Source organism: Andrographis paniculata, unplaced genomic scaffold, assembly GCF_009805555.1.
Source record: "Andrographis paniculata isolate CXL003 unplaced genomic scaffold, ASM980555v1 Contig73END, whole genome shotgun sequence".
Classification (NCBI taxonomy): domain Eukaryota; kingdom Viridiplantae; phylum Streptophyta; class Magnoliopsida; order Lamiales; family Acanthaceae; genus Andrographis; species Andrographis paniculata.
The window spans coordinates 824,494-848,713 of record NW_026137610.1 but is presented as its reverse complement, the minus strand read 5'-3'; the positions used below and the strand labels follow the sequence as shown (position 1 = coordinate 848,713).

Here is a 24,220-nt window from a genome sequence, read left to right as displayed (position 1 = left end):
CGATGGTCTTGTTTACTATAGTTTCATTTTATAAATAAATATAATACTATCTCAGGTGTTATTACATAATTGTCACTGTTTTTTACACTAATATATTAATAAAACAAAAAATAGAAAATATATAAATATGACGATGGTCTTGTTTACTATAGTTTCATTTTATAAATAAATATAATACTATCTCAGGTGTTATTACATAATTGTCACTGTTTTTTACACTAATATATTAATAAAACAAAAAATAGAAAATATATAAATATGACGATGGTCTTGTTTACTATAGTTTCATTTTATAAATAAATATAATACTATCTCAGGTGTTATTACATAATTGTCACTGTTTTTTACACTAATATATTAATAAAACAAAAAATTATTTTTTATTTTTATTTTTTACCAACTATCTATGTAATATCATCAATAAGACTATATTTTGAAGGTCGGAGGGAATATTTTTTTTTTATAGATTCTAGAAAGTAGTTCAACTTATAACGTGATAAGACTTTTTCAGTAGTACGTAATTAGGAACTACCAATCATTGGGCCAACAAATCATCCAGCTTAGAGGGAGTTCAAATAATAAATTCATATACTGAAAATTTCAGATTATATTTGTATAAAATTGCGGTTTGCCTATTATACACATACATATATCCCAAAGAAAAATTGAATTTCCATCTACAGTATGAAAAAATTAAAAAGTCTTCCTTCAATTCCTTTCTGTAGGTGAAGAAGAGCAATATTGAATGTTTTGATTGCAGCAGCCATGGCAGAGGACTGAGCTTTATCTATATCTATATCTATATCTATCTATCTATCAGACAACACAGAGGCAGTCCAAGAAAGCATTACGTCTCGAGCAACCGAAGGAAGATCTGAGAGAGGAACATAGAGAACCAGTTAGCTATTAGATCGAGCAGGTAAGAATGTTCGAGGATTGAATTTGACGTCGTGTGAGGTTTACCTTGTGCTACTTGTAAAGCCATGGAAGGTAAGTCTATTTGGTCTTCGAGCAGTCGGTATACATCTACGAGCTGTAAAAATGCATTAGTAGTGTAGTCAGATTTGGTAGTTTTAAGTTTCTTTGCATTGTCTGCAGAATCTTTACAAACCTCTTGAACATGGAGCTTGGAATCCTCGGTGAGAGCAAGAATGAGCTGCCTACGAATGCCTTCATCGATCAGGAATAGACGAGCTCCATCCTTGATTGTGTCTGTCAGGTCCAATTTTTGTGCGATTTTCCGGTCCATGGTCCTTTGCCTGGCATGGGAGACAAAGAGCTGATGAAGATAAATTTCAGGGGGAAAAGAGGTAAAGTCGATATATGAGGTACGAACATTTGGTTTTTCTGCAAGGCGGGATTGCTGCTCATCCTTGCCACATTTTCCTTTGCCAGAACGATTAGGTTTTCAAGTCGTTTCCACTGGAAAAGCCCATCTTTAAATAAAACCTGATGAAACATTTCATAGTTAAGCCAGATGCAAATGTTTGATATGGCTGCTGTATAAAATAGGAAAATCCGATAAACAGGGGATCATAGTTTATACAACATAGATAATAATCAACCTGAATTAGTCGTTCACGTAAAGCAGGATTAGGATCTGTGAGTAGACGCTTTGCCACATAAGGATAGGCAACCTGCTCCAATGATATCAAATGAATAAATTATACAAAGAAGAAACTAAATTGATGTAATCAGACCGGGAAAATGATATTGGATGTTTCACACGGTTGAGTTCAATCTTTCCATCATCGAGTGAAGGAAGCTGATTATTCTTAGATGAATATGCACGAAACTTCATTAGATTGCATTCATGAAAAAGTGGTTCTGTATCGTATGCATGCACATTTCTTTAGCTGAGAACTAAAAATTAAATTAGATTAGAGATGTTTGAGTATTTTGATCGGTGGTATCATGAAATGATGGTGAACTGGGTCTGGATCTTATACTGTCTTAATTCTTAAATCGTTAAATTGATGATGTAGCTCTTCAATCATGCATATAAATGAAGAAAGGAAGTATGATAAGTACTAGATTAGAGAATGAGATGAACCTCAAGAAATTTGAAATCGGGCTTCAGGGTTAAGCAAATGCCCTCTTGTGTCAATAATGATCGAATAACAAGAGAGAACCTCTCTGGAATGCGGATTGGATAATTGTAAACTAACTGATTAAATTTTCCTGCAAAACATTAGCTGAACAATGAAAAGAAACTCTAGGAGTAATTAAAGAATCCATTTAAATGAAAGATCATTTACTCTGATAGAATATCTAAAACTCGAGATAGAATTGACTGTTAAATGTATGTATGTTCTTGATGTGTGCAGTAGTTAGATGAATAAAGAGCACCTGTAACACTTCTGAAATTGAAGTCAGAAAGCCCCTTTCCCACAGAGTTTTGCCATATTGCTTCCAGAGCAGGAATTATTGGGGTGACGTCGGTTCCACTGGCTAGAAAACCAAGCCTAGTAAAATCATTTGCCATCTCACTGTAATCTTCATTTACAGCATGAACAACAGCATCTATAAGAATTTGTTTATTTTGCTGAACAAGAAGAGATCAAGAGAGAAATGGTTAACAGCCACATTTCCAAAATCCATCTATAATGAAATATTGTTAATCTTTAATTACCTGACTAAGAACAGCCACATTTCCAAAATCCACATATGCAATACGCCCATCACGCATGGCAAAGATATTTCCAGGGTGTGGATCCCCATGAAATAGCCCAAACTCCAGCAGCTGTCGCAAGGCAGCACTCACCCCAACAGTCAGAAAGCCATCAATGTCGATTCCTGCAGTCTTGATAGCCTACATTGAAGGGGGGCAATGGTCAAGAGCACACCTATTAGTTACCATCTAAAATTTGTTTTTATCATTCAAACCTGAGGGTCTGTACATCGAATTCCATCTATCCACTCCATCACTAGCACATGAGGACCCGAAAGATGTTTGTGGACACGTGGAATTTTTACTGTAGGGTCATTCTTGAAGTTTTCAAGAAAATCTTCAATGTTACGAGCTTCCTAGCAAACAAACAAACAAATTAATAAATGATTTTCTGATTATATTTCCATCAAATAAATATAAACTTCCAATGTCATAACAGTGCATTGTGGTCCTTGATCCAACAAAGCAGCTTATGAACTAATTTAGAAGGGGAAAGAATAAGAAAGAGTGTGAGAGAATAGGGATAAAAGAAAAAGGCATTCAATTGTTATAAAAGGAATACAAATATCCCAAAATATTTCGAGCTATGATTGTAAATAGAAGTGAACTAAGCTAGTGAACATATGTCGGGGCGTGTTAGCACATATGGCATGCTTTTAGAGAGACAAGGCAATGATCTTGATTTCTGCAAAATTTAAGTAGACAGTAGGTATACCAAGGTATAATCAAGCTCCTCCAATAGCTTCTCGCCAAATTCATCAACTATAAGCTCAGCATTACAACCTAGTTTTTGGAGGCTGATGCCATTCAAGAAAGAAGCTAAAGTACGGAAAAGAAAAAGATCTCTATAGATGATTGGTTCTATCCCAGGCCTTTGAACCTGCAAAACCATAATGGAGATCCAACTTAGTTGCATTTCATCAATAGATAGAACATGGAAAAGCAACATTTACAAGCTTGGAGAGATAATATTCCAAACAAACAAATAACGGGAAACCAGATTTTATGGCTAACAACATAGAAAAATAAAGCACCAATCATTCCATGAACCTGAATCTGTCTCGGTATTCAGTAAGCTGCAGTTTTACCATATTTAAAACAGGAAATTACTTAATATCAAATATAATCTAAACAAGTTTTTTCTTCATATTTATGACATAATAGAATGATAGAGAAATATAGCACCATATTATTCCACATGCATCCATTAAGGAAAAAGTACCAGTAAGCACCTGTGCTAATCTAGAACGAAGTCATTTCTAGAAAACCACATTCAAACAAAATAAAACTTGGTTAACTGGAGTAAATTTTGGAACCTTAATAGCAACATCCTCTCCTGATGAACGTAGTGTAGCACGATACACTTGACCCAAACTTGCTGCAGCAATTGTCTCTGATGAAATTCTGCTAAAAACAGCTTCAAGAGGCTGCCCTAATTCCTCTTCTATGATTTTAAAGGCTACCTACACCAGTCTAAGGTTGGTTGTTCAATTAAAAATAATATAGGTAATATATATAATCATTAAAAAGACAGCCAGATACCTGATTGGGAAAGGGAGGAACATCATCTTGGAGGATGCAGAGTTCATTCATGTAGTCCTCTCTAATAATATCAGGTCTATTTGCAAGCACCTTATATAAAACAGGGACAGACCAATAGTCAAATAGAGAAAGCAAATGATACGTAAGTTTCCAAATAAGGCATCAAAAATCATAGAAGAACAACTCAGATAAACACGATAATATTCAAGACTAAATAAAAAGAATAAGGCGGTATGAAAATATCAAAAGCAATGGATATAGTACACACTGCATCTCACACCCAGAAAGAGAGATGACATAGTACACACTGCACCTAAATTCTAGGTAATATTCTAGCGACACTAAAGGAAAAGGGGAAAAGAAATAATTGTGGTGACCCTTGGTGATGAACCCCAAAAGCTTATGGAAGAGAGAGAATGCAAAAACCTGTCCAGCTTTGACGAAAGAAGGGCCCAAGTCACAGAGGAGATTCCTCAGCTGGCGTGCACGGAAAGGAACAACTTCTTCATCACGGCCCACAAAATAATCATATACGAATCCCGACCAATAGAGTCCTAAACTCCATACAATTTTTACTCCTCTGCCCATTAATGACAATATTGCACCTCTTGATGAAAGAACATTATTCCTCACCTACATAAGTACACCAAAAATAAAATAAAAAACACTATAAGCACAACACAAAGGTTTTAAATTACATCAAAATCAATGCAACATGTAAATGTAAATTCAGGATAATATTTGTAAAAGTGTTTACAAGCTTTCTGGTGCTCCCCAGTATATGAAATTTCAGAATCTGCCAAAGTTCCTACTTTTCTCTTTAACACATACAATCAACTAAAACTTTAAGAAACTATATTACAATCCAGCATCAGTATATATGATTGATGACGGACATCACACATAACAAAGACCATACTGCATATGTGGAGAAAATAACAGCAACTTTCAGCTAGAGTTGAACGAACGAACAATTAATTTCAATCAGACTTCAGCAAATTCCTTTTTAACTAATTCAAAATACAATCATAAATCAACACAACCCACTTATCAAAGCGCAAAAGCATTATTTGATTTTGAGAAAATAAAAGCTAAATGTATGGCAAAGGGACATAAATGAATTCAAACAAAATTTTACTGCCTTTAAGTATTCAACAGTAGGTTTAAGACCTTATTTTATTATTAATATGGACAGGCTACATAACATCAAACCAAATGAATATATGTAATCACCTCACCTCACTAATTAGGCTCCAAACAATCTTAAAAATTGATTCTAAGTATCAATTTTGCAAGTACTATTTCTCATAAGTAGTAAAAATCTGTTTCGATGGGCTCAAATTAATCGGTCTATCCGTCTATCACTTACGATCTGACTGCAAACTTCCTCATGTGCGCTGCAAACAAATAGAGAAGAAAAAAACGCCAAATAAAAAATTGGCATAAGTTATCTCACATACGGATTCAGGGGTATACTTCCGAAATGGAACACAAATGCCGCGTTCGATATCAAGCTGCTCCAAGGCGCTGCTACCGCCGATTCCACTCAGGGGCTTTTCCACTTGAGCCAACGACTCGCTTTTTTGAGCCTTAATTCTTGTGTTGTTATTTCTAAATGAATGCCTACGATTCAATTTTGTAGAACCTCGATGAGGTTTTGGATGACTGTTCACCGGCGGCAGCGACGGCGAAGCAGTAAGATATACATAGTTTGAGCAAACTAACTCCATGAATTGCTACTTAATAAGGATTATGACGACTGAGAGTGGAAGAAACTACAGAAATGCAAACCGGCATATGCGCGAAGTTTCCCAAATTGGGATGATTTCGAGGTGGGATCTGCTCGGATTTCATGCAAACAGGATGGCTTCAGTGTCAAATGCCCGCAAGAAAGGGGGATGAAGACCCTACCCTGCTGATGCAACGACTTGCACCTTCCGCTGCTCGAGTTGTACGCTGTCTTTTGTGGTCTGTGATTGGCTTGGAACACGAGGACCAGAATTATTACTATTATCCTTTTATTATTATTATTATCTTAAATAACAAAAGGGATAATGATAGTAACTGGACACACCCTTTTTGACACGTGGCATAGATATATCGGAAAAAGGACTTTAATGGAGTAAGATTTTTTAAAAATAATAGCAAATCTAATAACTAAACTTCATAAATAGTTAACAAAACAAACACAATCTAAACAAGTTACGTGTATTTAATTTTTAATAGTATAGAACATCAAAGACGAATAGCGTCACCTCACGATAACAAATCTAAACCCTACATCACCATGTTATTCTTACGGACAACATGACTGTCTCTTTGAACAATTAGGAGTGATGATAGTTGAAGAAACAGTAATATATTAATAATTTCGTTGTACTCCACGTCTAAAAAATTGATAAATTAAAAAAATAATAAATACAAAGATACAATGTGATTACAGTTGTAAAAAAAAAAAAAAAAAAAAAAATAGAGTAAAAATTATTTTTGGTTCCATTCAATATGAAAATTATTAATTTTGGTTCCACTAGAAAAAATTATCAATTTTAGTCTCACTCAAATGAAAATTTATTAATTTTAGTCTCAAAAGCGTCCCAGACAGCAAACACTGGCGGTGTTGATTACCCTACACTTCTAAACACAGTGGTGTTCTTGTCTGTGTTCTAATCACAGTCATATTCTTGCCCAGTTATCAACACAACCATATTCTAGGTTATGTTATTGTTCATATTCTCAACAAAGCTATGTTCTAAGTCATGTTCATGTTCATGTTCTCAACACACAGCATGTTCTAGGTCATGTGACCATGTTTTCAATATAATCATATTGTATGTTATATTTATTATTATTTTCACTTTTTGGTTAAAATTCTTTGATTTATATATTTATAATTTAACAAAAATATCTTTTACAATTATTTTATAATATAAAAAATAATCAATTTTTAAAATTTTTAAAATATATAAAAATAATAATATATTAATATATATTTTTTAATAATACTTCCTCCGTCCCACTTACCATGTCCACATTGCCGTTTATATCCGTACCACGTCCCATGTCACTTTTCTTTTTTTTTCTTTTTTTCTTTTGGAAAATAATTACACACTATTTTTTAATTTAATACTTATCTTAAATTTTCGTGTCTACAATGACCCTGATATCCAACGTGGAACGGAGGAAGTATTATTAAAAATATATATATTAATATATTATTATTTTTATATATTTTAAAAATATTAAAATTTGTTAAATTATAAATTTTAACCAAAAATTGAAAAAAATAATAAACATGACCTACAATATGATTATATTGAAAACATAGGGTGAACATGACGGTTGCGTTGAACATGGGCAGAACATGGTTGTCTTGATAACATGGTCATGAACATCGCTGTATTCAGAACACGGGTTAGCAGTTGTTGACTCTCTTAGGCCAGGCAAGGGGGTCGCCGTCGGTCAGCTTGCCTCCCTAGGGTTGTACGGTTAGCAGTTGTTGACTCTCTTAGGCCAGGCAAGGGGGTCGCCGTCGGTCAGCTTGCCTCCCTAGGGTTGTACGGCCCGCACAACCCTAGAGAACGAACAGTAGGAACACGGCCGTGTTGTCTGTCTGGACTGGAACGCCCAGTCACTTTTTGAGTCATCCAACACGGCCGTGTTCAAGCCAACACCGCTGTATCAATTTTTGAATGGGATCAAAATTGATAATTTTGATATTGAATGGGAACAAAAATGATTTTTAATTTATTAATATGTTTAATATATTAATAGGATGTATTTATTTTGTAATTATTTTAAAAAAAACATCTTTTTATATAAAATATTGAAAAATATGTAAATAAGTATAAAAATTATAAATATGTTTAATATATATATATATATATTTTAAATTGTGTGCATTTGTTTTAAGAAAAAAACACACCCAATTGTAATTATATTCAGATTTAATTGTACAATACTTACCTTTTGTATATGATTTTGACTCTGCATATCCACTTATCTGTATCAACAACAAAACAACGTTTAACGAATAATGGATTATGCAAATGAATTTCAGTGTTGTCCAAGAAGATTTAATTTGGCAGAGTGATTGTATCCATGTCTCCCACCACAAATGGGATTCCATAATGTTCCAATTTATGCAAAATAAATACAAGAAGAAATAGAGATTAAATCAAGAACTCATGATATGAAGTCACTCAAGGTTAAAACATAGAGGTCAGAGGTCTGAGCATTAAGTAAACATGTGTTTATTACATTACATAGTGAATGATTCAAAGTTTCCTAATACAAGGATGCTTCCACCATTGCTTCTTAAAGCTCAACATCTTAGCTAACTCAAAATAGGTACAAACATATTAACTACGAAAATATAAACTACGATATAACAAAAAAAGCTCGACTTTTTTTAGTTCACTCAACATTAAACTTGCCCTCTACCCTCTTCAAGATTTGGTCCCTCATCGTCTTCTTCACTACCAATGCCATTTGTTGCAGTTACAAATATGTTCAAATCAGGCACTATAGAAAGCATAGCTTGCACCCAATATTTAAAACTCCTAAATACATTCCCAAGACAAGTGCTGCACAGAAGGAGCAACATAAACAAGGGATAAATGTACCAAAAGAGAGTCTGTGGGGTGAAGAGTAGAGTAAAGAAAGAAATCATGAACGATGAAGAGAAGTTCTTAACTTGAATACGAACATAGCTCATAGTGTTGAGAGGGGACAGTGGAATTCTAATCGAAACAAATGAGAAAATTGAAAAAATAACAAAGAGCAGCCAAAATTTCGACCAAGTGAAATCACTTGCCAAGTCAAATGGATCCCATTCCCATGGCAAGGCCACTTGTGCCTTCACAATGTTGATTGCCAATAGAAAGCCATATCTAAGATCAAAATACGACATTATTCCTCAAATAGAATGTATGCTAATATCTTACTACTCTTCGTTTTTCCTCCCTGTGGTTGATATGGGAATTAGTTTATATTATAATCACAAGGGCTTCCCTAACACGTCAAAATTCAATGTATCAGTCAGATCAAAATTTTGAAGAAAAATGGATGTTGTGACATCACATAAGCCCCACTATGACAAAAATCATCTAACAGTGTGTATATTGGGGTAGCTTTAGGGGGTAAAAAGAAAAGAAAAGAAAATACCCATCTTGGAATTTGAATGAGATATACCAAGCAATGGAATATTTTATCAGCAGTCTCATATATACATATACTTGTGAATAGACAAGTTAGCTAGTCATTCATACAAATATGGGATGGCTACATATGCATACAACCTGGCCTATTTAGTTAATGTACACAAAAATTGGCTACTATGGAAGACTAAACTTTTGATTGCTGTATTGTTTAGTACATGCACGCGTGTGGGTGAGCCCACCAACTAAAAATAATCAACCAACCCGTTCCAACGTTCCACCAGTCAAATAAGGAAAGCAATATGTCAATTTCATGGATCATAAAGTGTGTTTGTTTGGGGGGATTGGATTGGATTTATATTATTCATTCATTTTTTTCCCCCAAAAAATATCAAATCAAACACCTATTTTTCATTTTTTATATTATACTAAAAATCAATTTTACATTCAAAACATCACATCAACACCTATTTATATCACATCATACAACTATTTAAATTCAAAATTTTTACTATTCAAATCCCAACTCAAAATCCAAACCCCCAAGCAAACACACAACAACAAATGCACATAACACAAGAGGATATACATTTTCTTTTTGCACAAATGATATTGTGCCATGTGAGAAATGCTAACCATAGTGCCTTTGTCCAATGTAGTCATAAAGAATATGAAAATACAAAGAATTTTGTGACCCTTATCCAAGTCAATTGGCTACTTTTAAGGTCAATTAAAATGCAGCTTCTTTGTATTCTTTAGACTTTCAAGAAAGCTGACACAAAAGTGGCAGTAGACTGATTTTTTGAAAGCAAATCATTTTATCCCTTTGTCGTACACGTGTTTCGATTAAAACCTCATATACCATATCCACAGCTCGAACCACATTAATAAGAAAATTTTACCTATCAGTAAATTTGGTAGGAATATTATCAATATGAAACTAAATATAAAACAGAATAGATTGTTGTACCTCAATGCCTGGTCCATGTATCCAGCAATTCTCCATACATCATGAAGAACTTGAAAGGAGAACCTTCTTGTTTATGTCATCTGTAGGAAAAGTCCCAAATATATATATATATATCAGAGTTTGGATCACTGATAGAAATCTTCCTCATTCCTCCAAGGTAGCTATCAGAGAAGCAGCAATGTAAAAATCGAGACTACAAATATCATTTAAAGTTACTTTCAACTCAAAAATATAAATAGAAAACTAATAAGGACAATGACTGCAAGCATATGGCATATTAGCTCTGAAGCTTCTCAATCAAAGATCTACATACTGATAGTACAAACACAGAACACACATGTCTTCTCGAAGCTTCGTCCGCTTCTCCTTTCCCTCTCCCAGAGTCCCATCGAACCAGAAGCGCTGCTGGTTGGAGCATTTGCTACTGCTATAATTAGTACTGAAAAGCCATGTGGCTGCGCTGGGGTTGAAATTCTCCAGAGGGCAGCGAGGATTGTTGAGAATTCAAATTTTCTGAGATATCGGTGTAACAGTGGCTCATTGAATTAATGGCGCAAACCGTGGCAATGGCATAGAAGCAATAATTTACTGTGATATAAATTCCATTTGCTACATAGTATAATATAAACAAACTCAAATTTCTCCCAAAGAATTCACACTTGAGATCAAATATTGTGATATATAATACAAACATTTGAATTTTCAGTAACCTACATCTCCTTTCCTGCATTGAAAATAAACAGAGTGAGAATACCAAAGTAACAAAAAAAAAAAGACGTAGAAATGGGGTTTCTAGTATGTATGGTATGATGGATTCGGCTCACCGTGCATGCTTTTAATAAAGCCATCCATCTCTGAGAAGCCAATGCTTCTTTCAATAAATGCAGGCTGTTGAAGCACAAAGAAGGCGAAGTGCTTGCCGTCGGGATGGTTTTTTGGTCTTGCTGTCTCGACTAGCTTCACAAATCCTTCACTATCACAGCTGCATGAGTACACATTTTGACCAGCGACGCTAAGGCCTTGATCCCAGGCTGAGTTAAGAACCTGCAGAATTTAAGTTTATGGAGGGAATCTCACTACCCCATTCCCAAAAATGGTAAAAGGTAAATCAGAAAGACGAACTCAAGCGATATATTCAGTCAGACTAACCTGCCAGTTCAGAGCATCAGGATCCGACAATGCCTCATCGGCATCCTGATGCACTGGCTGATACCCTGAAAAGTCGAACTTAATGGTCACAGCATGTTTTTTCAGCACTTGAAACAACCAGGAATATCCATCCTGATTACAAGGGTTATAATAGCCAGCGGTGAGCTCTGCGGCATGGCTCGTCGTCTTGTACCACCAGTAAACAGCTGGAATCTACATTGCAAGTTTATTACTTCCCTTCCAACACCACGACAATCATAAGCTGGTGGATATTTAGTGAAAACATAAGGAGAAAGGACCAAGGGTGTGTGAAGCAGTAGCACCTGAACAACAATCTGTGTTTCCTCAAGTGCAAGACTTGCAAGAGAGAGAACATTGTCGGCATGGTCGATCAAGACTTGAGCATACCAATGCAGGAAGAAGCGTCCGTAGTAGCTTTCGTAATCACCATGTTCGCTGAAGAATCCAGTTTCAGATGGTTTAGCATTATAATAGCCAGCATTATCAGGTCCCCTGGCCCAAATGGGATGTCCACAGAGTTTTGCAGCTTTTTCAAGATTTCGCATCAAATATTTGTCATAACACTGTACCAATATGAAAGTGGATTATAACATATACAGGTCCAACTTTCAGGATGAAAAGCAAGCAATTGCATAATCATGCATATGAAAGTTGCATATCGTCATGATACAAGTTCATACTCCAAGCAATGAGCTCTGATAACATTGTAGATAACAATATACATTTGAACAATTCAAGTACCTTAATGATGTAAAACCAGATGTGTAAAAATTAGGAAACATTTTTCCACCATGCTAATGAGATCAAATTCGTTACATTACACCAAACTCATGAACAAAAATTGTTATTCTTGTATAGAATTGTATACCATGTCACTTGATGAAAACAGTAAGTGAGAGAAACAAGATAAAAAGATTGACCGGATACCTGAAACTCACCAATACCAGGATATCTCCAGCCCATCCTATCTGAAAAAGAAGGATATCTTAGCTCGCCACAAGGTCCCAATCCAATTTCAATAGCAGAAATGACTCCGCCAGTGAACAAATCATCAAACTCAGTTCGGAAGCTTCTTATGAAGTCAAAATATACCTGAAATTTTGGAACATATATTTTGTAGAAGCTTATATAGAATTGTTGTACTCGCCTTACAGCCGGATCTGCAAAAGAAATAATTACCTCTATGCCAGTTCTTCCTCTTAGTACACGTTCTTTGTCAATGCCCCATGAAAGGCACTCAATATTTCTTCCACCTTCATGATCTGTAAAGAATATATCTTGATTGCTTTTCCCAATCTCTAAAACCCACTGGGGTAGGGATATGAATGTGCCATTAGAATCATGGCCTCTGTATTCATGAAAAGCCATTACCACCTACAGAAAAAGGAGACTGAAAAACTCTCACCAATAAAATAAATAATAATACTTCTTTGAAGCAAAATTACAGACCCCTTAAACAGAAAAGCATTAACTTTTGGGAATGATGCAATCCCTCATGGAATGGACAATCACATGTAGAAAATAAGTTAATAAACACAAAATTTGAAAGTCATATTACTTGAAGTTTCATCCCAAACTCTTGAATAATGTCAAAAAGTTCCCTGTATCCTGTCCATTCATATTTCTTTGGTGTACATGCTTCGATCATGCCCCACCAACAATCTACAACAACACCATCGACATGCAAAGACTTCAGATGTTGTAGTTCTTCTTTAATACCATCCAGATCCATCAACTGGCTATAATTGTTCATCAAACCAACCTGCCAGAATTAAGCATTTGGAACAGTCACAGATGACAGAACACTTGCCGAGGAGCAAACAAGCAAGGATAATCAAGACAGCATTTTAATACAGAAGCTGCATGGATTAATCTCTAACCGCAAGCCTTGCGTACACAGGGACATAGGAACTCAAGCCACCATCATGCCTAAGCTGTAGAGATAAACAATGCAGAGAGTTGAAAATTATGTAGATATCAACACATCCATGCAGCAGGTTAAAGAATCAATACATAATTGTGGACCTTCTCATTACATCAATTCCATGGAGTAGGGAAATAATTATATTTACTAAGTTACATGAGTAGGGTACAAAGGCATGTACACATACTACCAATGGGCTAAGCCCAAATACTAAAGGTCTTAGAACTTGTGCATATTTCTTGTTATAAGTTCTCTTATCTATATGAGAAAAAATTGTGTACAATAAATGCTCTGCACCCAATTAAGCCCAATACGTCTAGTGTCTTTTTGCTGACACTAAGCAATAATTATTGAGCATTCAAAGTTCCAACTTCACTGAATTGAATGCAAGCATGAAACATACACTATTTTACTGTGATTGAATCTTTCTATGAAGATTTTCAGATGCAGTTTAACGACAGATTTTGTGATGATTTTAATGCTAACAATCCTCTTTTTTTTTTTCTTTTTTTTTTTTTTCTGTATGTATAAAGAGAAACTCGCATGAGTTTCCACATGACAACAGTAGATTACCAGGATAAAGAACTTGAATTTTACCTGAACTGACTTTAAGCATTCAGGAGAATTTAATGCATTCACACTCGAATATTTTTCCAGCTTTCCATTTCTGTCTGCAGCAACAGAATCAAGTGATGCTGGAGACAAATCCTCATCAAGCCTCAGAGCTGAAGGTTGACAGTCAGCTGATGACCTCAACGAGCAATTTTTTAAAGAACTAGAGTACAGTGGGCTTTCAACTGATCGAACCTGATCACATTAACAGAAACTAAGTAGGAAAGCTCATTTGGTTAAATACCTCAAAGATACTTCCACCCATAAATTGGATCATAATACCGCTAGCTCAGTTTAACTAACCCCCAAATACAGATTGTCTTAGGAAATCCTATATTAACAACCACCACCACAACCATAATCCAATGCTTCGTATTTCCGAAAGTAGTCTAGAACAAGAAAAGTAGCCAGTAATTACGAACACATACATACATAGGCGGAATTTTTTTCTTAAACATACTCACCACCATATTAGAAACATTACAATTGTTCTGTTGAATGGAACTGAGGTGAGCAGTGCGAGGCGGCTGCGGTTGCGGCTGCCTCGGGGGAGTGGATGATTGTTTGTAGGTGGTTCCATCAGACTCCACAGTCCAACCTGCTTCCCGAGCGAGAGCCGCGATGACATCATTCATATCGGCGCGCGCAGGAAGGGGGAAGTTTCCGTATTGTCGGAGACCGGCTAGCATTCTACTAGTAATAGCTCTACGGTGGCGCTCTCGAAGCTTCGTCCGCTCCTTCTCCTTTTCCCTCTCCTTCCTGCTTCTCATTGAACCGGAAGTGAGAGCAGCAGCGGCGTTGTTACTGCTTGAATTAGTGGTTGCAAAGCCGCGGGGGCGGCGCTGGAGTTGAAACTGGGCGGACAACGGCGGCGGCGGGGATTGTTGAGAATCCAGATCTCCAGAAACGGCTGCGAAACACTGGTTAATGGAATCGGCGTTGGTGTTCATCTTCGCTGCATCTCTCCGCTCGCTCAACCACCCGCAGATTTCTATGAATCCCCTTTTTCATCAATTTGGTGAGGCGAGGGCAGTATCGGCACTTCCTCTGACAAGAACAGAGTCACACTTTTTTGCCTTCGTAGGTCAAATAAAGAACTCATTTTTTTCCACGGCGCTGTCCTCTCCTGCCTCCCAACTGCAACCCAAATCTTTACGGGAAAACATATTCTTTTCTTCCAATCACTTTCATTCATTTTTCCAAGAAAACGTGATTGTTATAGTTTCTCAAATCCGTCAAATTATGTCAGAAAATATCGAAGAAAAGAGATCAAAGGCAACACTGTAAAGAAACCCAGGATTTTACAGCAGTCATAAATAAAAATTCACGACAGCAGAACAGCAAGAACTCATAAATGTAATAAGCCTTCCCACCCCCCCAATCTGTACCATTTCAGGCAATAAATAGATATGTATATGTATAGATCAAAGTAAGTATGACTTGTTTTATGAAGCCGAAATGAATATAACAGAACAACAGACAGATGCCGGCAGCCATGAAATTCCAGAAGCTATTCCATTGAGGCAAGTAAATATTAAGGCCCCATCATCAGCTCCTGGAAGGGATCGAATCGACGCGACAAATATCGCCTCTGCAAAGCGGGCATACCCTGAGAAAAGAGAAAGTCATTAGCTTCGTTAAAATTTCGTAAAATGCAGCTTTCAAAATGTTCGTCTCAGAAAACACCTGTGAATTTCTTTCAGCCATTTATCAACGCAATCTCGGTGAAATTCATGCCGGCAGGGCAGCACCCGCATGCTGTCTCCATCCTCGTACTCAACAAGGCATATGTAACATCTGTGAAGAAGTAAAGTAGTAAATGAAACGATCCAACAATGGTAAGAACACTAAACGAATCCCAAGTGGAGATGATCAGTTATACTCACTGTGCAGCATCTTCGCACGGCTTCCTTTTCAGTTTATTGAACGTTTTCAGAGGCAAGGACTCCACCACTTCGTTAGGCGCCGGGACTGATCCGATGGGAGATACCGAAGGGCTGGATGATAGCACAACAGATTGCTGATGGATTTCATCTAGAACCTAAAACGACGAACGATTAACATATCATTACGATAGGCATGTGTGCATGCATTCTTCGATCAAGAAATACTGGTACCTCAAATAGAGCCTCGGCTAGCATCACGATTCTTGATATACTGGCCCGAGCATTGGCGTCATCATTCGAGTTGCCCTCCCGAGCAGAAAGGCAACATGAGCAATGACCGCCTCGGTGCTGGCCAGATAAGATGCAAGACCTCTCGTGACCGGACATATTCTCAAACCGACTTCCCAGTCGCTGAAGCGCTCGAACCTGACAAAAGATTACGAATCCTCAGCCTTATTTTGATCAAATTCTGGCGGAGTGAGCCTGCATGAATATGGGAAGTATACCTGAGATCTTATTCGTCTTCTACGCTCGAGGAAATTAGACCTGTGCTCCAGGAGATCACGGTACCTCGTCTCTCTAACACGCGGACTGTCATGAAAACCGTTAGAGAAAGTAGACGGTACTACATTGTCCAAGGATGTTTGCTGACCGATGTTGCTAATATCATTACTATCATCAGGCGTCGCCTCTACTTCAGTATGGCCTAAACCACGTCGGTGTCGTGCGAGTCTTTCTTCTCGGCTTTGTGGGAAATGGTACAAGTCCAAATCGGCAGCAGATGCTCTGCGGAGAACCCTGTCTCGAAGCCTGCCGACACTCAAAGTTCTACTAAACCGGACGTTCCGTTCTGCAGGTTCGCGAGTAGAGAACCGTCTTTCAGCATGCCTGATGCTGTCGGAGTTCATATGATTCTCAGGCGAAAATAAATTTGGATTGCATTCTACTCTCGAACCATCCCTATTCCTCAAGCAGCCGTCGTCCAGACTTGGATTAGACCTGCCATTCTCATCTTGCATTCTGGGAGATCTGTTGGAGAAGCAAGAAGGTAAAAATTCACAACCTCGTAGTCTGTCACTTCTAGAAGAACCCACACACTCTCCATCTTCGTTTCCGGCAGCGACGCCGCCGGACTGATAAGATCTTGCAGCTGCCGAGCTGCTTGATCTGGCGAGGCGGAAGCTTAAGTTTCCAGGGTAGAAACTGAAGCGAGAAACAAGACGACTGGGAGGGTTTGATGGCTGCGGCATAGACATGGAAGTATTGCCCTGTTCAGAGACTCCATTCGATTCGTCCCAATCATGGAGATCAGTCGGCTCATCTTCATCCGTCCCGTAACATTCGGATGAGACTTGACAAGAGACTGACTTGCCATTCTCTTCATTCGGGCAATCGGAGATCTAAATATGTCAAAAATCTGTAACTCGAAGATGCAGTAATAACTGGAAATGGAAGTAAAGAGAATCGCAAGCATTGCAGCATCAATCCAACAAATGGCAAAACGAGCAGAATTAACCATAGCTACAATCATCTTTTTCAGGAATCTTCAGCCAAAAATTAAGCAAATAAATTACAACCTTCAGCACCGACACAGAAAGGTAATATATCACCAACAAAAAAGCCCAAAGCCGAATCAGATCTTCACAAAGATTAAAAATTAAAAAAAAATAATTAATCACCTGAGATTCATCGCAATCAAAGCGATGAGATCGGAGACACGACGGTTTCAGAGCTCTGGTTCTGCTGGATCGGCTCCGCCGTACTGCCGTCGCAGAAGACGACGACGACGACGACAACGACGAGGATGAGGGGCCAGGAGCACTGTGCTTGCTACTGTTCAAACCCATAACTCTTCACTCATTCATGATTCAAATCAATTGCACAAATCTGGCTCCCAGAATAGATATAAATATAGTGGAAGTCTGAGATTACACATTCACGAACATTCAGATCCGGCGGAGTTCGATATAAATATCATTTGCATTTCGAAGCTAACTGTACCAGCTCGAAAAGTAAATGATTGCAGGCATGGGGGGTGGGGTGGGGGGGTAGTAACAGGGAGCGGGGCGCTGCGGGGAGCGTGAAATGTGGCAGTATTTTGGGGTTCAAAATTGAAACTTGGTCGGGAAGCGTTCTTCGCCATTTCTGCAGAAACAGACACCTCCGGACATATACAATCGGGCCGATATTCAGCCCATTTATCTTGTAACCAATATGGTTGAGACTCAAAAGCCCAAATAATTCCTAGATACAAATGCCAACATTTATCAAAATAATTTTTTGCGTCTTTATTAAAATTTAATTATTCGGTAGTGATAGTATAAAAATCTTGTACAAGTACTGATTTATACATTTATAGCGTTATATTGCTACTATTTTAATTATTTTATTAATTTACAATTTTTCAGTAACAAACTAACTACCTTAGAAGAAAATGGAGGACGATGAGAAGAAAAAGACAACAAAAGCAGCGAAGTTGGCGGGAGACCAGAAAAGAAATCCGACAATTGAATGGCTGAAATTAATTGTAAGAATGGAGGAGACGGACCATATAAAGAATAAGCAGCTGAATGCTGAATGTTCATTTCAGCCCCGTCAAGAAGTGATCCATCCCATCGTATTCACGTTTGGGTTCGCCCTAAGGTATTACTATATTATATTGTGCTATTACTATTATGTCCTTTTCGACTCCTTTAAGGTTTTTTTTTTTAACGATAAAATGCAGGTGAACTCAGGAAGGTAAACAAGCCATGGCAGGAGGTGGCCGCTGGTTTCATTTTCATGTAAACCTAATGGCTTGTTTCCTTCTTGTGCTGAATGCTGAAGCTCTCTTCGTCAACATCACATATCTCCACACTGCTGTGTCCCAAGGGGCAGGTTCGTCAATTCACATTGCATTAATAAATTAATTAATTAATTACCTGCAATTAAATTTTAAAAATTAACTGTGTGGTGAAGTTTGCTTGGATGGAAGCCCACCTGCTTATTATTATGCCCCCGGAAATGGCACCGGCGCCGACAGCTGGCTGATTTACATTGAGGTCAGATTATATTTTAATTTATTTATATTTTTTTCATTAATAGTATATAATTATTAATTTATAATATTTATTTATATATAATTAGGGCGGGGGATGGTGTGGAAATGAAACAGACTGCATCACTAGGGCTACACAAAGGTATGGGAGCTCATACCAAATGGCTAACAAAACCTACTTTGGAGGCCTACTTAGTGAAAAACCTAACGTCAATCCAGGTCATATACATATATATATATATATATATTTATTTCTTTGTAATTATAATTATTATCTCGTAAATTGAAAGAAAATTATAATTGGTTGTTATAAGTTGCAGATTTCTACAACTGGAATAGGGTTTATGTTGGGTACTGTGATGGGTCCTCATTTATGAGTGATGTTGAATCCGTGGATCCAGTGAGTGCATCCACCTGTTCAAGTTCTTGTCTCTATTAATTAAGTTAATGAATTTCCCATCTTGAATATTATTTTATATCATTTAATTAATTGATGTTTGTTGCAGAAGAACAATCTGACACTTAGGGGAGCCAGGGTTTTCAAAGCTGTCATGGACGATTTGCTCAGCAAAGGAATGAACAAAGCCCAGAATGTACATACAATTTAATCAATCAATAATAATAATAATAATCTAAATTTAAATTAAATTAAATATAGTTATATATGTAAATGTACATTTTAATTAATACATGTAGGTCATGTTGTCCGGCGGGTCGGCCGGAGGGCTGACAGCCGTATTACATTGTGACAATGTCCGGAGCATGCTGCCCAGTGCCACGCGTGTCAAGTGTCTTTCCGAGTCAGGCTTCTTTATCTCGGGGTAACATTATTACAGTTCTTTTATTCTATATAATTATCGTAATTCTCTATAATTAATTACCTTGAAATTCACATATGATTTAATTTTCTGCAGAAAATATCTTCCAGGAGCCATCCAAAGAGAGCAACGCTTTGCAGATGTCGTGGATTTTCATGTATATTAATATACCTGCGCTAATGAACTTAATGAATTTTTAATTATTATTATTACAAAAAAAAAAAAAAAACATGTGTTGGATTTGATTTGTGATTTTTATGGACAGAAATTATCCAAAGTTTTGCCTGCATCGTGTACGTCTAGAATCAATCCCCACTGGGTGAGTGACACGAGAATACATTATACATACATATTTAATTCTATATTTAAAATATATATATATACTGAAAGGTTAAAATCTTTTTATTTCATATTCGTTCAATTAAATATTAAAATTTACACCATGCAGTGTTTATTTCCCGAGAACATAGTTGGAGCAATGCAGACACCACTATTCATTATCGAATCAATGTTTGATTCGTGGAAGGTAATTACTTTTATAATAATAATAGTAGTAAATAAATAAATAAAAATAGGCGGTACATCGCTGAATTAATCAATTTCAATCTCGTGTAGATTAAAAACGACGTCGTTCCCCCGCCTCCTGTGATTGGCCAGCGAACCAGCTGGGACCAGTGCCTCAACAACACCAAATCCTGCACCACGTCTCAACTGCAAGCCATGAGACGTTAGTACTAAAATCAAATAAAATAATTAAATAAAATTATATAAATACCTAAAAATCAATTCAATTTTATTTAATTTTGCAGAATACGGGGCTACTTCAATATACACACTGAATAAAAGTCTGACGAGTCCCACAAAGGGAACGTTCCTCCACTCGTGTTACATCCATGGCATGATGCAGACAGACCGTCTCTGGAGCACTTCCCCTCTCTTAAATGGAAAGGTACCTAAATTTATTTATTTATTTAATTTATATGCTTTTTACATATGTCACATATAATTCTCACATTAGAATTCATTTATTTTATTATTATTATTATTATTTGTTTTACAGTCTATGGGAAGGACCGTTGGTGACTGGTTCATGGATCGATGTACGGAGCAGGCAATAGACACCACAAATAAATATCCATTGCAGAACTGCTTGCTAGATATAATCTCAGCAAACTAACGTATTTATTATTTAATTGAACCCAATAATTGATACAGTAGGATGATCACTTCACTATATAATATTGAGATGAATATTATTTTCCATTATTTACTACAATGAAAAATCAATTTCTTTTTATTCTATCGTATCTTTATTTAATTTCTATATTTTGGGGAAATGAATGACTATAATAATCCCTTACGGTAATTCTGTGTTAAATTATTATTATTTTCTATATGTGTGTATATATATATATATATATACTAAGTGTATGTAAGGGTATCAACACGGCCGTGTGGCTCGAAGACACGGTTGTGGCAGGTTTTATCGCAAGGGTACGGACAGTCTCCCCTCTGAAATGAACTCCTGTCGTAAAACCAGTCTCCAACTGCTACTGCAATTGTCTGGACATGACAAAAAATCAATCTTAATCTGTTTCAATGGAAAGAAAACAAATCGTGTCTTGAATTGATAACAACACACCTTATTGTTTAGCTTAGGAGAATCAATGGCGAACCAAGTTTCCTGCATTTCAGTTTGGCAGTGTGCATAGCAAGAATTAATGAAGTATCCCCTCGACGTCGAAGGGCCTAATCCCGTCAATGCTCGAATGAATTCTAATCGAAATCCTAAGATCAAAACACAAAATCGAGATTCTTGTAATAAATCGATGAGGTGTAAGTGTATATCGATACATGTATATATAGATATATACCTTGCATGATTTGGAGCTGGTTCGCCGAGCATTTGTGGATATCGTTTTTGCAGTAGTTCCATACTCCGGTCGGATCAGATCGAGTAGGAGCCAAAACGTTCTTTATCTGGTTGGCACAGGACATGTAAAGGATTCAGACAACTAATCAAAAACCTCAGCATCGACAAACATCTTATTATGCGCTCACCTGCCATGAATCGTAGGCAGCGTTTATGATGAAAAGGGGCATCCGGACATCTTTCACAACATATTGCGGGAAAAAACACTGAATTTTTTGCAAACACAACAGCCTCATCAGAAAAGCAGAGCATATGTTGTCTAGTTTTGAAAAGTGTCCGGTTCTTACCAGACTCGGCTTCATCCTTGAGGTACACGATATGGGCAAATTCTTCGCCGATCCCTGAAACAGAAAGACTTATAAGTTTATTTTTCTACTCGATCATTAGAAATAACACGAAAAGGATTTCAATACATGAGTTGTGACAATATCGTCGAAGTAATCTTCTATACGCGGCGCTCCAGAAACATCCTTCCTGTTCAAACAACAACGATTCTATAGACCTCATATCTCCTCTTATTACATAAGCATATGTCCGGATGAAATGAAACTTACGCGTTGATAAAATAGCCGCCATCTGAAAAGCACTTCACTTTTGCACCCATAGGAAGGAGTGCTTTGAAGCCGTCACAATGAAGAATTGCCGCTAGCCCACCAGCCGAGCATCCGGACAGAATCGCCTGAACATGAGCTTAATTATCAACAACTATAATTGCAATAACCGGAGGATTCACATTAATATCTTCAAAAGATCTCTTACATTCTCAGCATTCTTCATTCCTTTCGCCAACAAGTCCTCCACGACGGCAAGAAAAATTCTCGCCCCCCGGTAATAAAGTCTCGTTCGCTGATAATATTCAGACAAACACACACATTAGTACTACTTCAAATAAATTTCTATATTCGGAAACAATCTGCAAGGATCCATTTTAAAATCGCTTACAGGATCTACTGCCTCAACGTCGCCAGTAAATGAAGAGCCATCGCAGTATCCAATTTTCACTCGATTCCAATTATAGAAATCTGATCAAGACAACAATCATCATACAACAACAAACCTTCATCCAAAACCATGAAATCCACCCAGACAAATTCGAATGCGAGGAGTACCAGGATTGAACCTCGCTCTGTTGTTCAAAATCCCCGAAAAAGCGAGGCTTTTAATCATCAGCTTGGAGGAACCTAACCGGGTGTTCCTACGAGCAAGGCAAGTCGTCGCATTATTGCACCACCCCCCACCCTAAATATACATCAATATAAATTCAGACAACATTACAAAGCACGACAGATGTTCTTAACATTAGGACAGATGACAAAAATCCATAACCACAACCTCAAGCTGAATCAACCAACTGTTAATTCCGGTGCCGAATCCCCGGTCGAAGTGATATGCAGGAGGACTCCCATCCAGACAAACTAGAAAGATTCAGACACAAAAATAATAAAAAACTTTTAAAAAATTCAGTTTGTATAAAATTTCATTACAAAGTAGTAAAAACAACCAATTCCATACATGTAATTGGATTTGATGGATTGTGTTATAAATCGATTAATTACCTGCCCCTTTTGCCACAGCACTCTGAAGATAAGTAATATTTGCAAATAAGCTTTCAGTTGTCAGCACAAGAAGCAAAAATGCCAGAATTTGCAACCAATATCTTAACATTCCACTCATTATTCTGTCCATATTTCAGGTTAAAAATTCACCACTTGAACATCAATCAAGAAAGATGAAGAAAAAATAAATGCAATCCCCAATATACTCCAAGTTGATTATTTCCACTATTATGGCACAAGAAAATAAACAGACCATCAAAACTCATTCATGTAATTATTGCGCAATCATAACAGAAACCTCAAAAGCATTTACACCAAATTCACTGAAACTAATTAAGAACGACAATAAAAACGCAGGCAGGAAATGTGGAATCGTCATCAAGATGGCACCTTGTATTCAAGAATCGCGAATCCCAGTTCAGAACTTTGTATTGGAGACGAAACCAAGATCCATCAGAAGAGAAAAGAAAAGGCAAGAATCGAAACGAGGAAAAGGAAGAAGCAGAAAGCAAAGCAGTGGGAAAGAAAAAAGAAAAAGGAATGGTAACTACAATAACAGCTTTTCGAACAAATGGTTTCGATTTGTTTTATACTAATATTTACGAACAGTGGCAGAGAACCCAAGAAGCGACCGACACAAATTCTTGAGTAAAAAATTGTCCCTTTCAAGCTCTGGTCTTTTCTGGTGTTTCACATATTACCCTAAACGGGTTTCCGGGTGGGGAACCCGACCCGACTTCCATAGACCCAAAAGAATGCCAGCCAGACTGAAAAGGGCAAAAAGCGTCACCGAATCTTATCGATTGACACGCACTGCATTTAATGGCAATGTGAAAGACAGATGGAATGGAAAAGAAATGCTAATTTCTTATTTCCCGTGAATCGCAAGGCAGTAATTCATTTTGCCCTTGATTGTGGTATCTGATCAAGACTCAATTTTTTTAC

The 24,220-nt window shown here is 37.0% G+C and overlaps 5 protein-coding genes across 17 annotated transcripts; 1 reads left to right on the top strand and 4 right to left on the bottom strand.

Moving 5' to 3' along the window:
• Positions 1-567: 567 nt before the first annotated feature.
• Positions 568-6,167, bottom strand: LOC127265652 (protein ACTIVITY OF BC1 COMPLEX KINASE 1, chloroplastic). Its single transcript, XM_051295563.1, has 14 exons — positions 5,674-6,167; positions 4,640-4,846; positions 4,214-4,303; positions 3,988-4,134; positions 3,387-3,551; positions 2,887-3,027; positions 2,633-2,812; positions 2,350-2,545; positions 2,054-2,181; positions 1,566-1,637; positions 1,337-1,449; positions 1,112-1,259; positions 964-1,033; positions 568-874 (listed from the first exon to the last, which is right to left on the bottom strand). The coding sequence occupies exons 1-14, from the start codon at positions 5,941-5,943 to the stop codon at positions 810-812; spliced, it is 1,992 nt and encodes a 663-aa protein (XP_051151520.1). The 5' UTR covers positions 5,944-6,167; the 3' UTR covers positions 568-809.
• A 2,261-nt stretch (positions 6,168-8,428) lies between these two features.
• On the bottom strand, positions 8,429-15,296 carry LOC127265651 (beta-amylase 8). Of its 7 annotated transcripts, none has more exons than XR_007842010.1 (12): positions 14,510-15,296; positions 14,031-14,240; positions 13,390-13,443; positions 13,068-13,271; positions 12,689-12,883; positions 12,437-12,601; positions 11,812-12,072; positions 11,489-11,701; positions 11,164-11,383; positions 10,653-11,063; positions 10,340-10,419; positions 8,438-8,796 (listed from the first exon to the last, which is right to left on the bottom strand). XR_007842010.1 is itself a non-coding variant. In XM_051295561.1 (10 exons), the coding sequence occupies exons 1-10, from the start codon at positions 14,993-14,995 to the stop codon at positions 11,050-11,052; spliced, it is 1,974 nt and encodes a 657-aa protein (XP_051151518.1). In that variant the 5' UTR covers positions 14,996-15,296; the 3' UTR covers positions 10,469-11,049. The 7 variants fall into 7 exon arrangements, 3 of the variants coding, with proteins under 3 accessions (XP_051151518.1, XP_051151516.1, XP_051151519.1); XR_007842009.1 differs by having other exon boundaries at positions 10,677-11,063; XR_007842011.1 differs by having other exon boundaries at positions 8,439-8,688.
• A 139-nt stretch (positions 15,297-15,435) lies between these two features.
• LOC127265653 (uncharacterized) lies at positions 15,436-18,027 on the bottom strand. The gene is made up of 6 exons (XM_051295564.1): positions 17,611-18,027; positions 16,438-17,331; positions 16,163-16,357; positions 15,932-16,086; positions 15,732-15,842; positions 15,436-15,654 (listed from the first exon to the last, which is right to left on the bottom strand). Exons 1-6 carry the CDS (start codon positions 17,776-17,778, stop codon positions 15,594-15,596), a joined length of 1,584 nt encoding a protein of 527 aa, XP_051151521.1. The 5' UTR covers positions 17,779-18,027; the 3' UTR covers positions 15,436-15,593.
• A 493-nt stretch (positions 18,028-18,520) lies between these two features.
• LOC127265650 (pectin acetylesterase 8-like) lies at positions 18,521-20,995 on the top strand. Its single transcript, XM_051295558.1, has 13 exons — positions 18,521-18,574; positions 18,657-18,808; positions 18,890-18,972; positions 19,058-19,187; positions 19,289-19,368; positions 19,475-19,561; positions 19,665-19,789; positions 19,883-19,943; positions 20,052-20,105; positions 20,235-20,312; positions 20,402-20,513; positions 20,596-20,735; positions 20,847-20,995. The coding sequence occupies exons 2-13, from the start codon at positions 18,682-18,684 to the stop codon at positions 20,961-20,963; spliced, it is 1,194 nt and encodes a 397-aa protein (XP_051151515.1). The 5' UTR covers positions 18,521-18,574; positions 18,657-18,681; the 3' UTR covers positions 20,964-20,995.
• A 175-nt stretch (positions 20,996-21,170) lies between these two features.
• LOC127265648 (pectin acetylesterase 8-like) lies at positions 21,171-23,889 on the bottom strand. Of its 7 annotated transcripts, none has more exons than XM_051295551.1 (13): positions 23,666-23,889; positions 23,276-23,397; positions 23,052-23,134; positions 22,829-22,958; positions 22,662-22,741; positions 22,479-22,565; positions 22,274-22,398; positions 22,133-22,193; positions 22,007-22,060; positions 21,848-21,925; positions 21,661-21,766; positions 21,429-21,574; positions 21,171-21,349 (listed from the first exon to the last, which is right to left on the bottom strand). In XM_051295551.1, the coding sequence occupies exons 2-13, from the start codon at positions 23,391-23,393 to the stop codon at positions 21,209-21,211; spliced, it is 1,209 nt and encodes a 402-aa protein (XP_051151508.1). In that variant the 5' UTR covers positions 23,394-23,397; positions 23,666-23,889; the 3' UTR covers positions 21,171-21,208. The 7 variants fall into 7 exon arrangements, with proteins under 7 accessions (XP_051151508.1, XP_051151513.1, XP_051151514.1 ...); XM_051295556.1 differs by having other exon boundaries at positions 22,829-22,914; positions 23,232-23,297; positions 23,666-23,864; XM_051295557.1 differs by having other exon boundaries at positions 22,829-22,914; positions 23,276-23,297; positions 23,666-23,864.
• Positions 23,890-24,220: the final 331 nt, after the last annotated feature.